The 13,551-nt window shown below is 48.8% G+C and overlaps 1 protein-coding gene across 2 annotated transcripts in view; it reads left to right on the top strand.

The window, feature by feature from the left end:
- The first annotated feature begins 1,438 nt into the window (after positions 1-1,438).
- The window catches only part of UBASH3B (ubiquitin associated and SH3 domain containing B), an 83,111-nt gene continuing 70,998 nt past the window's right edge, over positions 1,439-13,551 (top strand). Inside the window, exon 1 of one of the 2 annotated variants that reach the window (XM_071449771.1) lies at positions 1,439-1,815. In XM_071449771.1, coding sequence (XP_071305872.1) covers positions 1,673-1,815 — 143 coding nt within the window. In that variant the 5' untranslated portion in view covers positions 1,439-1,672. The remainder of the gene's footprint in view (positions 1,816-13,551) is intronic. The other variant, XM_071449772.1, reaches the window with a different exon arrangement.

The following is a 13,551-nucleotide window of genomic DNA, read 5'->3' as shown; positions in this document are numbered from 1 at the left end:
ATGGATGGGATGGGATGGGATGGATGGGATGGGATGGGATGGATTAGGATGGGATGGGATGGGGTGGGATGGGATGGGATGGATGGGATGGGATGGGATGGGATGGGATGGGATGGGATGGGGATGGGATGGGATGGGATGGGATGGGATGGGGATGGGGATGGGATGGGATGGGGTGGGATGGGATGGGGTGGGATGGGATGGGATGGGATGGGATGGATGGGATGGATGGGATGGGATGGGATGGATGGGATGGGATGGGATGGGATGGGATGGGATGGGATGGATGGGATGGGATGGGATGGATGGGATGGGATGGGATGGGATGGGATGGGATGGGATGGGGATGGGATGGGATGGGATGGATGGGATGGGATGGGATGGGATGGATGGGATGGGATGGGATGGGATGGGATGGGATGGGATGGGATGGATGGGATGGATGGGATGGGATGGGATGGATGGGATGGGATGGGATGGGATGGGATGGGATGGGATGGGATGGGATGGGATGGATGGGATGGGATGGGATGGATGGGATGGGATGGGATGGGATGGATTAGGATGGGATGGGATGGATGGGATGGGATGGGATGGGATGGGATGGGATGGATGGGATTTCTGTTTGGGTTATCCCAAGCCAACCCTTTCCATGACAGTGGAAGTGGCAGAGGGAACCTGGAGAGTCCTGACCCCCCCCCCTTTGTGGAGTTTGGTTGGGATCACAGAAAGGATTTCCTAAAAAATGAAAGAAGGGAAGGGAAGGGAAGGGAAGGGAAGGGAAGGGAAGGGAAGGGAAGGGAAGGGAAGGGAAGGGAAGGGAAGGGAAGGGAAGGGAAGGGAAGGGAAGGGAAGGGAAGGGAAGGGAAGGAAAGGAAAGGAAAGGAAAGGAAAGGAAAGGAAAGGAAAGGAAAGGAAAGGAAAGGAAAGGAAAGGAAAGGAAAGGAAAGGAAAGGAGAAGGAAGGGAGGGAGGGAGAAGAAAGAAAGAAAGAAAGAAAGAAAGAAAGAAAGAAAGAAAGAAAGAAAGAAAGAAAGAAAGAAAGAAAGAAAGAAAGAAAGAAAGAAAGAAAGAAAGAAAGAGAAAGAAATTCTATATATAAATAAATAAATGAACAAACAAATAAAAGCAAAAAATATTACAATAAAGCGAACAAAAATAAACAAACAAATAAATAATTAAAATAACTAACAGATTTCTAATAAAGGCAAAACGAACCAAAAAAACACACCCAAAATAAATAAATAAATGAACATAACGACCATAGTAAAGGCAAAACAAACAAAAAAAACCCCAAAAAACAAAAAGAAAGGAAAAAAAAAAGAAAACCAAACCGCGCGTGCACGTGCTTTCTTTTTCCTTTTTTTTTAATTTAATTTTTAATTTTTTTTATTTTTTTATTATTTCAGGAAACCTTCCTTTCTCCCGCCCGCTCCCGCGCATCCCCCACCCACCCTCGGCGGGGCGGGGGCATCATCCCGGCTGCGCTCCCCGCATCCTCCCCTCCCTCCCTTCCCCTCCCTCCCTTCCCCTCCCCTCCCCTCCCTCCCCTCCCTCCCCGGCCGGCCGTGGGCGGTGTCGCCGCGGCTCCCCGGCCGTGCGTGGCTGTCCCCGCCGCTGTCCCCAGCCCCTGGCGTGCATGGCCGAGCGCGGGCGGCGATGGCAGCGCGCTGATGGCCCAGCTCGCCATGGCCGCCCGGGAGGAGCTCTACAGCAAAGTCATCCCCCGGCGGAGCCGCCAGCACCGCGCCGGGACCATCAAACATGGCTCTTCGCTGGAGATCCTGCTCTCCATGGGCTTCCCCAAAGCACGGGCGTGAGTCGCTGCCCCGCGGGGCTTTTCTGCTCTTTTCTCGCGTTTCATCGAGAGGGGAGAGGCGGAGACGCGGCGGGCGCCGCTCGGCTGCGCTGCTCTCGAGAGGAGCGGGGCCGGACGCGGGGAGGGAGAGCCGGGGAAACGGGGATCCAGCCCGGGAAGAGGCGGGGATGCTCGGCCGGAGAGGGGGATGCGCTCCCGGAGAGGCGGATGAGCTCCCGGAGAAGGGGATGCATTCCAGGAGAAGGAGGATGCTCTGCCGAGAGGGAAATGCGCTCCCGGAGAGGGGGATGCACTCCTGGAGAGGGAGGATGCACTCCCGGAGCACGGGGATGCTCTGCCAGAGCGGCCCGGACAGCGGGAAATGCGCTCCCGGAGCAGGGGATGCTCTCCTGGCACTGGGAAATGCTCTCCCGGCTGCCAGAGGACGCTTCCCCGGCTGCGAGGGGATGCGCTCCCCAGGCGGCCCGGAGATGCCTTCTCGGAGGGAAGCGGGGAACGCTCTCCCGGCAGCGGCGGATGCGCTCCCAGAACCGAGGGGATGCAGCGCGATGCTGTCCCGGGCTGGGGGCGATACGGCCTGGGGATGCCCTCTCAGAACGGCCCGGACAGCTCGGGATGCTCTCCTGGGGCTGGGAATGCTCTCCTGGGGCTGGGAATGCTCTCCCGGAGCAGGGAATGCTCTCCTGGAGCAGGGAATGCTCTCCTGGAGCAGGGAATGCTGTCCTGGGGCAGGGAATGCTCTCCCGGAGCAGGGAATGCTGTCCCGGGGCAGGGAATGCTCTCCTGGAGCAGGGAATGCTCTCCTAGAGCAGGGAATGCTCTCCTGGAGCAGGGAATGCTCTCCTGAAGCAGGGGATGCTCTCCCGGAGCAGGGAATGCTGTCCCGGAGCAGAGGATGCTGTCCCGGAGCACTGAATGCTCTCCTGGAGCAGGGAATGCTCTCCCGGGGCCCGGGGATGCTCTCCTGGAGCAGAGGATGCTGTCCTGGAGCAGGGAATGCTCTCCCGGAGCAGGGAATGCTCTCCTAGAGCAGGGAATGCTGTCCTGGAGCAGGGAATGCTCTCCCGGAGCAGGGAATGCTCTCCCGGGGCAGAGGATGCTGTCCCGGAGCAGGGAATGCTCTCCCGGAGCAGGGAATGCTGTCCTGGAGCAGGGAATGCTCTCCCGGAGCAGGGGATGCTCTCCTGGAGCAGGGAATGCTCTCCTGAAGCAGGGAATGCTCTCCCGGAGCAGGGAATGCTCTCCTGGAGCAGGGAATGCTCTCCCGGAGCAGGGAATGCTCTCCCGGGGCAGGGAATACTCTCCCGGGGCAGAGGATGCTCTCCCGGAGCAGGGAATGCTCTCCCGGAGCAGGGAATGCTCTCCCGGAGCAGGGAATGCTCTCCGGGGCCCGGGGATGCTGTAGGACCCTCGGGATGCTCCGCTTGCCTCCTCCGGCCAGGCAGGAGCCCCGGGCACTCCGGGTCCCTGTCCTGAAGTTTGGGATCGCCAGGGAGGCACCAGAAGTTTTTGCCACCCCAACTGAAATCGCTTTAGCTCGGACACCCGGGGATTTGCTTTAAGCCGTGTACAAATCACCCTAAAAGCAGCGGAGCACCCGAAGTTAATTTCCACCCGTAGCCCGAAGCGGTTCGGTTTTTCTTGCCCGATTCACGCCCTGTGTGTGCTTAGGCTTTAAATTAATCAGGCAGCAAACTAATGACAACTTAATGAGGGAACAGCGGCTCCTGAGGTGGGAGCGCTCGCTTTGGGATGCAAATGAAACCGGTGGGGATCGGGACGGCTCCTTGATCTCCCTAAGTTTTCAGTTTGTTGTTGATACCCATCAGAACTCCGGGGTTTTGCAGCTTGTCTTGTCACAGATTTTTTATATATATATATATATATATATATAAATATAGACAGGCACATGCAGTTTAAGGGCATATGTTCCTTGTGGATCCGTGGGATTGCATGGATGCACCAGCACATGCAGGAAATCTTATTTTTGTTTTGCACGGTGCTGCTTTGCACTCCTTCTGGCTGTCAGTTATCTACTGAGATCAGCACACAGCTTTTAGACACAGTGAATGCAAATGAAGAGCAGGGCAGAGCGGTGACTTCATGCTTAGCTCGGCTGGGAGAAAAGATGGTTGGGAAAAAAAAAAAAAAGATGTGTATCTTTCAGTGGAGCTGGAATTAAAACAAAAATCAGCTTGATCCTATGAATGAAAGTGGTTCTTACCTGCACAACAGTGCCATCAAGGCTGCCAGGCAGCCCTGCTCTCACCTGACTCAGGAGCTGTGTCTGTGGGCCACATTCCTGCCCAAAAAAGCTCTGGCGTTTGTTAAAATGCACTCATTGTTTCATCATGCAAAGCAGAGGAGGTTAAACACAGGCAGCAAGCCAGGAAAATGGGCAAAATATCCCCACATGCAAAAAGTACCTATTGGAAATGCAATGGGGCAGATGGGAAAAGCTGTATTGATATTGAGTTCAGGATAACCCTGTGGGACAATGCAGCAGACAAGGTTAAACACAGGCCCCCAGAAAAAGGAGTAAAATATCCCTAAATGCAAAAAGTACTTACTGGAAATACAATCAGGCAGGTGGGTAAAGCTGTCTTGAGTTCAGGATAACCCTGTGTGACAACGCAGCAGAGCAGAGGAGGTTAAACACAAGGAGCAAGCCAGAAAAATGAGCAAAATATCCCTAAATGCAAAAAGTACCTATTGGAAATAGAATCAGGCAGATGGGTAAAGCTGTACTGAGCTGAGGATAAACCTGTGTGACAATTCAGCAAACAAGGTTAAACACAGGCAGCAAGCCAGAAAAAGGAGTAAAATATCCCTAAATTCAAAAAGTTCCTGTTGGAAATGCAGCCAGGCAGGTGGGTAAAGCTGTCTTGAGCTCAGGATAACCCTGTGTGACAATGCAGCAGAGCAGAGGAGGTTAAACACAAGGAGCAAGCCATAAAAATGAGCAAAATATCCCTAAATGCAAAAAGTACTTATTGGAAATACAATCGGGCAGGTGGGCAAAGCTGTACTGAGCTCAGGGTGACCCTGTGGGACAGCTCAGCTCTCTGCTGGGACAGACACCACCCATCCCATCTGAAGGAGCAGTGAGTGCCCCTGTCCCACCCTGCTGGAAGTGCTACAGATAATTCATCATTAAAATCCACGCAAGAAGCAAAATGAAAATAAACCCATTAAAATCCAAGTGGTGCCACCAAGGGTAGGAGGAGGATGGAGCAGAGGTTTGGGAGCTTGAGAGAGAGGAGTGCATGGCAAAAGGACATTTCCTAAAGGGCCAGAAAATGATTTTTAACTCTCAGCATTTCTCTGGATGAGGGAATGAGAATGCCAAGATGCCAGGGACATAAAATCATCATCTTCCTCCAGAGATGGTAGGGAGAAGTAGCCTTAAAGCCCTTGTGAGTTTTCCCCCAAAACTTTCCCACCTGTGTTTTGCTGCCCCAAAGCCACAGCTCCAGCAGGGAATTCAGTGAGATGGGAATTCAGTGAGATGGGAATTCAGAGAAATGGGAATTCAGTGAGATGGGATTTCAGTAGAGATGAGGATTCAGTGAAATGGGAAATCAGTGAGATGGGATTATAGTGAAATGGGAATTCAGAGAAATGGGAATTCAGTGAGACGAGATTTCAGTGAGATGGGAATTCAGAGAAATGGGAATTCAGTGAGATGAGGATTCAGTGAGATGGGAATTCAGTGAGATGGGATTTCAGTGAGATGGGAATTCAGAGAAATGGGAATTCAGTGAGATGAGGATTCAGTGAGATGGGAATTCAGTGAGATGGGATTTCAGTGAAATGGGAATTCAGAGAAATGGGAATTCAGTGAAATGAGATTTCAGTGAAATTGGGAATTCAGCTCTGTGCACACAAACACGAGCCAGGCTGGTACTTAAAAGTGGTGACCATCTGTTTGGGTGGCTTATGCAAAACAAACCTCCAAGTTGTCAGACAAGTCTGTCAGGCATGTCACCAAACACCAGCACTGCCTCCTGGCTCTCTGGTGCAGCTGGGGGCACTGCCTGGGGACAGGGACAGGGTCCCAGGGCTGCAATCTGCATTTCCAGGGGGCACTGAGGAGTGAGGCCCTGGGCAGGGCTCACAGCGCCTGGCCTTGCCCTGTAGGTGTTAAAATAATCGAAGGTGAAAGGTTAAATATGATCTCCAAGTGTTGCTGGGGGCTCAGTTAAGGCAGAAATTGTTTAAAATAATCGAAGGTGAAAGGCTAAATGTGATCTCCAGGTGTTGCTGGGGGCTCAGTTAAGGCAGAAATTGGGCTGAGGCAGGCCGGAACCAAGAGGGGATGTCAGGTAGCAAGTGCCAAACTGCAAGAGGTTCTTAAAAAGCCTTTGTTTGTCCATCCCACAGGTGGTTTATGGGGCACTGGGGTGAAGGCTCCCTCTCAGGACGTGTCCTTCCCCTCTGAGCTGAGCTGGGACTGCAGTTTTGGGTCTGCACTGATCCAGCGTCCCACAGCTCACGCTGAGACCTTTGGGGTTTTCCCCGTTCCCCTCTCTGAGGAATTTTTTGGCACAGCTCTGTCTGTTTTCCTTCTCCCCAGCACCAGCTGCAGCTCAGGGCTCCTCTGAATCACAGGGTGAAGTTCAAACCCCTTCTGGAAGGTTCTACCTGAGCATGGCACTGCTCAAGCACAGTGGTGTCATCCCTTTGAACCATCACCAGGAGCTGCTGCTCTGCCCTGCTGGCTCCTGCCAGCACACAGCCATCATCATCATCATTATTATTATTATTATTATTATTATTATTATTATTATTATTTTATTTTGCAATTAGCCCATTAGATTACGTCCTGTCTGGTGTCCCTACCCCCAGGAGTTTCTGATTGTGGCAGGCAAGGAAGGCAAAGGTGAGGTTAAAAATCCGATTTCGCACTTTGGGCACCAAGGAAAACATTTTACCCTTGTTCACACAAAGGCCTACTCAAACTCCCAGTGCTTCAATGCCCTAAAACACAGCAGCAGGATTCTTCCAGAAAGAGGTTTCATACAAATAATATTTCCCAGTTGCCCTAAAATATTATTTATCATCTTGTTATGAATTTCCCATCAGTGGTTCCACCTAATTGTCATCCAATCTGCCTGCCAGCACCTCTCACTATTGTTTATAATCCCTGCATAACCCTGAGAGCAGAGAGAAGAAAAGCACAAAGTAATTTACAGGCCATCAAAACCACAGGGGATCACTTACAACTCCTATGCCTGTAGAAGCAATTATAAAAAAATCCATAATGTGTCTATAAAAGGCTAAAATTGAAAAAAAAAAAAATTAGTGATGGACTGCAGTTTCATTCAGGATGGAAGAAGACCTTTGACCAAACTTGAATTATTGAAACTTATTTGTCCTGCATGGTGCAGAAATCAATGTGGCTCCAGGATCTGCAAGTTTTAGAAGTTTCATGTCAGCCTTTAAACTCCCCCAAAACGTCCTCAAAACCAGTTAAAGTTCTAGCATGAGGAAAAAGAATTAATCCTGCTTTTTTTTCCTTTTAATTCTGGGTTCACAGAATGGATATATAAATGGATATAATGCATGGATATATAAATGGATAAAATTCAAGATGTTCCAGCTGCTGCACACAAGTCTGAGCTCAAGGCACAGCTCTGAGATGCTGTTTCAGAAGAGATCCAGGCCTAAGAAAATGAAGATAATTCCCTGGTCCCTGCCATTACTCAGGCTGGGTAAATCACTGCCCACAACCAGAACACTTAAATTAGAGATATTTTGCTTTTTCTGTCACTCTGCTGCCTCTGATAAGCAGAGGACATGACACAGGTGGCGAAGCTTTCCAAAACTAAAAAGATCTTCCTTCCCCCGGTCTGGGCCTGGAAAAGGGTTTAACTGTGTCCATGAGGAGGAGTTAATTCCCCTGGACCTGGGTACAACCAGGATTTGCCTCCTCAGAAAGGAGGAGAATTTACAAGCATTAAAGGTTTCGTTATTGTTGAAGAAATGAAGCTCAGTTCTCTGGTGTTTTGGAAGGGATTTTAGCCTGCTAAGACTTGTTTTGCTTAGTAACAGACTTAGCAACATCACAGGATTTCAGCACGGCGAGGCTGGAGCTGGATTTGGGAAATGACTGTGTGGAAGTGAAGTGCTGCTCATAATTTTCGTTTTTTAAGTGGTTTCCTTCCCTTCCTTTCCCAGCTTTGCCTTCAGGGTGTTTGTTTGCTGCAAATATTCCTGGCTGGAATTCATCCTGTGCAGAGATCCAGCCCAAAACCAGCTCCAAACCCCACCTGAGCCCAAGCATTTGAAGGATTTTCCTGATTCCCAGGATTTTTCTGGAAACAAATTTAAAAGATTTTTCTGGGAAACAAAGGTGAAGTATTTTCCTGATTCCCAGGATTTTTCTGGGAAACAAAGGTGAAGGATTTTCCTGATTCCCAGGATTTTTCTGGGAAACAAATGTGAAGGATTTTCCTGATTCCCAGGATTTCTCTGGGAAACAAAGGTGAAGGATTTTCCTGATTCCCAGGATTTTTCTGGGAAACAAATGTGAAGTATTTTCCTGATTCCCAGGATTTTTCTGAAAACAAAGGTGAAGGATTTTCCTGATTCCCAGGATTTTTACTGGGAAACAGATTTAAAGGATTTTCCTGATTCCCAGGATTTCTCTGGGAAACGAATTTGAAGCATTTTCCTGATTCCCAGGATTTTTTGGGAAACGAATTTGAAGCATTTTCCTGATTCCCAGGATTTTTACTGGGAAACAAATTTGAAATATTTTCCTGATTCCCAGGATTTTTACTGGGAAATGAATTTGAAGGATTTTCCTGATTCCCAGGATTTTTACTGGGAAACAAATTTGAAATATTTTCCTGATTCCCCGTGCCTGGTGCTGGCCCAGGGCGTGGAGGGAAACCCCATCCCAAGGGAAGGAGCTGATGGACAGAAATGTTGCTGGAAGCAGCAGCTTGGGAGGCTCCATTGGAGGGGATTTCCAAGTTTAGCAGCCCTGGAGGAAATCCTGGATGGAAAATCCAGGTGTTTTAGCCACAAGGGCTCAGGGAAAAGCTTCCCCTGAAGCTCTGTCTGTGCTGAGTGCTCGGGACAGGGAGTCTGGGGCTTGGATGGAGCCATCTGAGCAAAATTCTTCCATTTCCAGCCCTGGCCATGGGTGTTTGTGAGCACAGGGTGCCCAGGAAGGGTCTGTGAGCTGTTTCCAAGTGGTGACAGGGGGAATGTGGGATTTTCAGAGACCCCCATGGCAGGGAGGAATGATGACTCTGACTCCATGTTCCCAGAGGGCTAATTTGTTATTTTATGATCTACATGATATTAAAGAATGCTGTACTAAAACTATTCTAAAGAACAGAGCAAGGATACAGACAGAAGGCTAAAAGATATTAATGAAAACTCCTGACTCTCCCTTCAGAGTCTGACACAGCTTGGCCGTGATTGGCCAATGACTCAAAACAATTCACATGAAACCAAATGAAAACAATCACCAAATGAAAATGAAATGATCACCAAACAATCACCAAACCAAATGAAACAATTCACATGAAACCAAATGAAACAATCACCAAATGAAAATGAAATGATCACCAAACAATCACCAAATGAAAATGAAATGATCACCAAACAATCACCAAACCAAATGAAACAGTTCACATGAAACCAAATGAAAACAATCCCAAATGAAAATGAAATGATCACCAAACAATCACCAAACCAAACGAAACAATTCACATGAACAAATGAAATAATCGCCTGTTGGGTAGACAATGTCCACACCACATCCCAAAGCAGCAAAACACAGGAGAGGCAAATCAGATAATTGTTGTTTTCCTTTTTCTCTGAGGATTCTCAGCTTCCCAGGAGAAAATGCTGGGCAAAGATGGGATTGTTCAGAGAATGTGAAGGTGACAGGGAGAGCTCTGGAGGTGCTGCTCTGGGAAGTCGCTTGCACAAGTGACTCTGTGCCCCCGTGGGGGTTTAGGGGATGGGACTGGAGCAGGCTGAGCACTGAGCTGCTCTGGGCTGTGTTTTGCAGTTCCTGGGTCAGCCCTGAACTGTTCTGTCCGTCTGTGCTGGAGGGGATCCAACAGGTCTGCAGGACAGGGCCAGGGAGATAAGGCAGCAGCTGCCAGGGAGGTGCTCGGGGGAGCTGCAGGAACATCCATGTGGGACTCGGTCCAGGGCTGCTCTCCACATGGATTTTATTTTATTTTATTTTATTTTATTTTATTTTATTTTATTTTATTTTATTTTATTTTATTTTATTTTCTATTGGCTTGAGTGCAGAATTCTGCTGTGGGACTGAGATGATTCCTGCAGGATTCAGGTTGGTCGGGGCCAGTGGCTCCAGTGTGTTTGGGCTGGGGGGCTCTCCATGGGACAGCTCCTTACTTTGGAGATCTCAAGTGATAAACCACAGAGGGCTCTTTATTTCCACTCTATAATCTGAAAACTGAGGCACAGAGAAGCTCAGATATCAAACCCACAGTTAAGCTGAGACTTGCACCTGAATCTGTGGAGTTTCAGTTCATTCATGACAAGACTTAATGCAGCAACTATTTCCATGACATGGTACAACATTTTCAGAGGAAGGGAAACCTCTTATCAAAGGAGGCATTTCTGTGATAAGATCACTCTGTAAAGTGATGATGGCAGCAGCAGGGCTGGGTGCTACCTCTTCAGTGATTCAGGATGCTGGACACAGAAGTGCCATTAATCAAAGGGACACAGAAGTGCCATTAATCAAACCTGATGGCTGGGAGCCCTGGAACAATCAGATATTCGGGGCTGATATCCACAGGGAAAAGGTTTCTGAGGAAAGAGGTTAAGGACAGAGCACCCCTGTGTGCTGGTGTTCACAGGGTCTGAGGATGAGGGAGGAGACGAGGATCTGACTCCATGTTTCAGAAGGCTGATTTATTATTTTATTATATATATTATATTAAAACTATACTAAAAGAATAGAAGAAAGGATTTCATCAGAAGGCTGGCTAAGAATAGAAAAGAAAGAATGATAACAAAGGTTTGTGGCTCAGACAGAGTCCGAGCCAGCTGGGCTGTGATTGGCCATTGATTAGAAACAACCACATGAGCCCAATCCCAGATGCACCTGTTGCATTCCACAGCAGCAGATAACCATTGTTTGCATTTTGTTCCTGAGGCCTCTCAGCTTCTCAGGAGGAACAAAATCCTAAGGAAAGGGACTTTCCATAAAAGATGTCTGTGCCACCCCTGCACAGAGATTGCCCAGCCAAGGCCAGGGAGCCCCTGCAGGAGTTGCTGGCCCAGAGAAGGAGCTCGTGGGTGTGTTCAGGGAGGAAAACAAGGAGCAAACTCCTCTGTAGTGCCTGCACACCCCACACTTCACTGGGAGCCGGCGTTTGGGTGTTGGAGCAGCATCGCCATGTGCAGAGAGGTCCTGGCTCAGCCAGCATTCCCTGCATTGCTCAGATGAGCTTTTCAAGGCTGGCTGACTTTGGCAAAGGCTGACAGAGATGTCAGAGCGTTTCCTGCTCCCCGAGCACTTGGTTTGTTTTGGTATTAAAATTACACGGTGACAAGAAAACATTTCCTTGGGCTTCCGGCCCTCTGATGATTTCCTTGTCTCGGAGCCAAGGTCCTGAACTTGATCCTGCCCTCTGCTCCAGGAAGGAGCTCAGAAAGTGCAACCCAGACCTCCCATGTCACTGAGGGAGCCTGAAAAATTGCCCTGAGCCTTCCATGCCAAAGCCCCAGGCAGTTTAAAACTTGATCCTTAGGATGCAATTCCCTTTCAAGCTTCCTATCAGCTTAGAGGGATGCAGATATCAGTGTTATCTCTTTTTTTATCCCTTTTTCTTTCTCTTCACCTATCTCCAGACCTGATAGCACTGTCAGGAGCCAGCTCAAATGCACTGGTGAGATTCTCAAGACAAAGAGTGGCAGGGAGAAGTCCTGGATTTCAGGTCAGGGATTTCAGGTATCCAGCATGTTTGAATGGAGCCTTGTTGGCATTAAATGCTGATTTTCCTTCCCCCCTTGGGCAGTGGCAGCGTGTTGGGCTGTTTCCTGCAGAATTCTGCCTCTTGTGAAGCCCTCTGGAAGTTCATCCCTGGATTATTGGTGCCACTTTCCTATGGAGCAGGGGCAGAAGTCAGGGGGGAAAGGAAAGGAAAGGAAAGGAAAGGAAAGGAAAGGAAAGGAAAGGAAAGGAAAGGAAAGGAAAGGAAAGGAAAGGAAAGGAAAGGAAAGGAAAGGAAAGGAAAGGAAAGGAAAGGAAAGGAAAGGAAAGGAAAGGATAAATTTCAAAAACCATGGTGCTTTTAAATGTCAACTGTATCAACTGCTAACTCTGCTGGCTGCTGAGGACACTTAAGTGTTTTTAAGTCACTTTTGAAACTGAATTTGGGCTCTCAGAGTTGACAACACTGCCCTGGGTTTTAACTAAGAGCTCATCATGGATGCACAGCATGTGCAGTGCAACTGCAGGAAGAATAGAGACATCCGTGTGTGTGTCTGTGTGCACCAGCCTAATTATCCCCAACAAGCAGCGTCATCAAAGGAGCTGTGCCTCAGCAGCTGACAGAGATTTGGATTCCAGCTCCAGGGCTCTCTGCAGCCTTTGTGCTCCACAATGGGCTGCACTGCCACGCCAGGGCTCCCTCAGCCTGATGCCTCAGGTTTTGGATTTTATGTTTTTCAGGTTCTGTGCTGCTTTAGTGTGTGGGTCTGGGCTCACATCAGAGGATGCTGAGCTCTGGGCACAGAGCAGGGACACAAAACAATTCCTGCTCCAGCTGGGCACCAAGGACAAATGATCCAAATCTCAGCCCAAGAGCACAAACACCGTGGGCTGGAGAGAGAAAAACAAGGATGGGACTGCAGGGGCTAAAGCTGGAATGGGACAATGAACTGCAAGATGCAAATGGAGCAGAACTGATCCAAGGGAGAGACCCCGGGAGCGCTCGTGCATTTTGGGACCATTTTGGTTCCTCTTGTGTCCATTTTGGGACCATTTTGGTTCACCTTGGGTTCATTTGGGACCATTTTGGTTCATCTTGGGTTCATTTTGGGGCCATTTTGGTTCACCTTGGGTTCATTTGGGACCATTTTGGGTTCATTTTGTGACCATTTTGGTTCATCTTAAGTTCATTTTGGGGCCATTTTGGGTTCACCTTGAGTTCATTTTGGGACCATTTTGGTTCATCTTGGGTGCAGCCCTGGTTGGGCTCTTGTGCTGCCCAAGGTGCATCCATGGAGGCCTTTGAATAAATCCCTGCTTTATTCTGTAACTCTGTTCAGCCTCTGCTCTAGGCCAGCCTTCTCAAGGCATCAAGCCCCTCTAGAAACACAGAAAAAGGAAAAGAAAAGGAAAAAGGAAAAGAAAAAAGAAAAAGAAAAAGAAAAAGAAAAAGAAAAAGAAAAAGAAAAAGAAAAAGAAAAAGAAAAAGAAAAAAGAGTCCTGGGTTTTTCTGTCCCCACCACGTTCTGTGCTGCCTGGTGGTGCACAAAGGCTGAAGCTGGACAGCAGAAAAGTGGAGGGGAAAAAAAAAAACCAGTGAGAAATTGAGGGAATTGCTGGAATTGCCACAGCAAAGCAGCTGAGAGCCTGCGGAAACAGTGTTTGAGAGCCCTTGGACCTCTTGTCCGTGTTCATCGGGTGCTGTCCCTTCAAAGCCACTCTTAACATTTCCCCTGAAGTTTAGCAAGTCCCAGCAGCAAAAGGTGGGGCTTGAGGTGCTCCTGAGCACCCACAAC

This window comes from Agelaius tricolor, unplaced genomic scaffold (genome assembly GCF_023055355.1).
Source record: "Agelaius tricolor isolate 1412-34295 unplaced genomic scaffold, bAgeTri1.0.p SCAF_29, whole genome shotgun sequence".
In the NCBI taxonomy this organism is placed as follows: domain Eukaryota; kingdom Metazoa; phylum Chordata; class Aves; order Passeriformes; family Icteridae; genus Agelaius; species Agelaius tricolor.
This window is presented reverse-complemented; position numbering and strand designations above follow the sequence as displayed.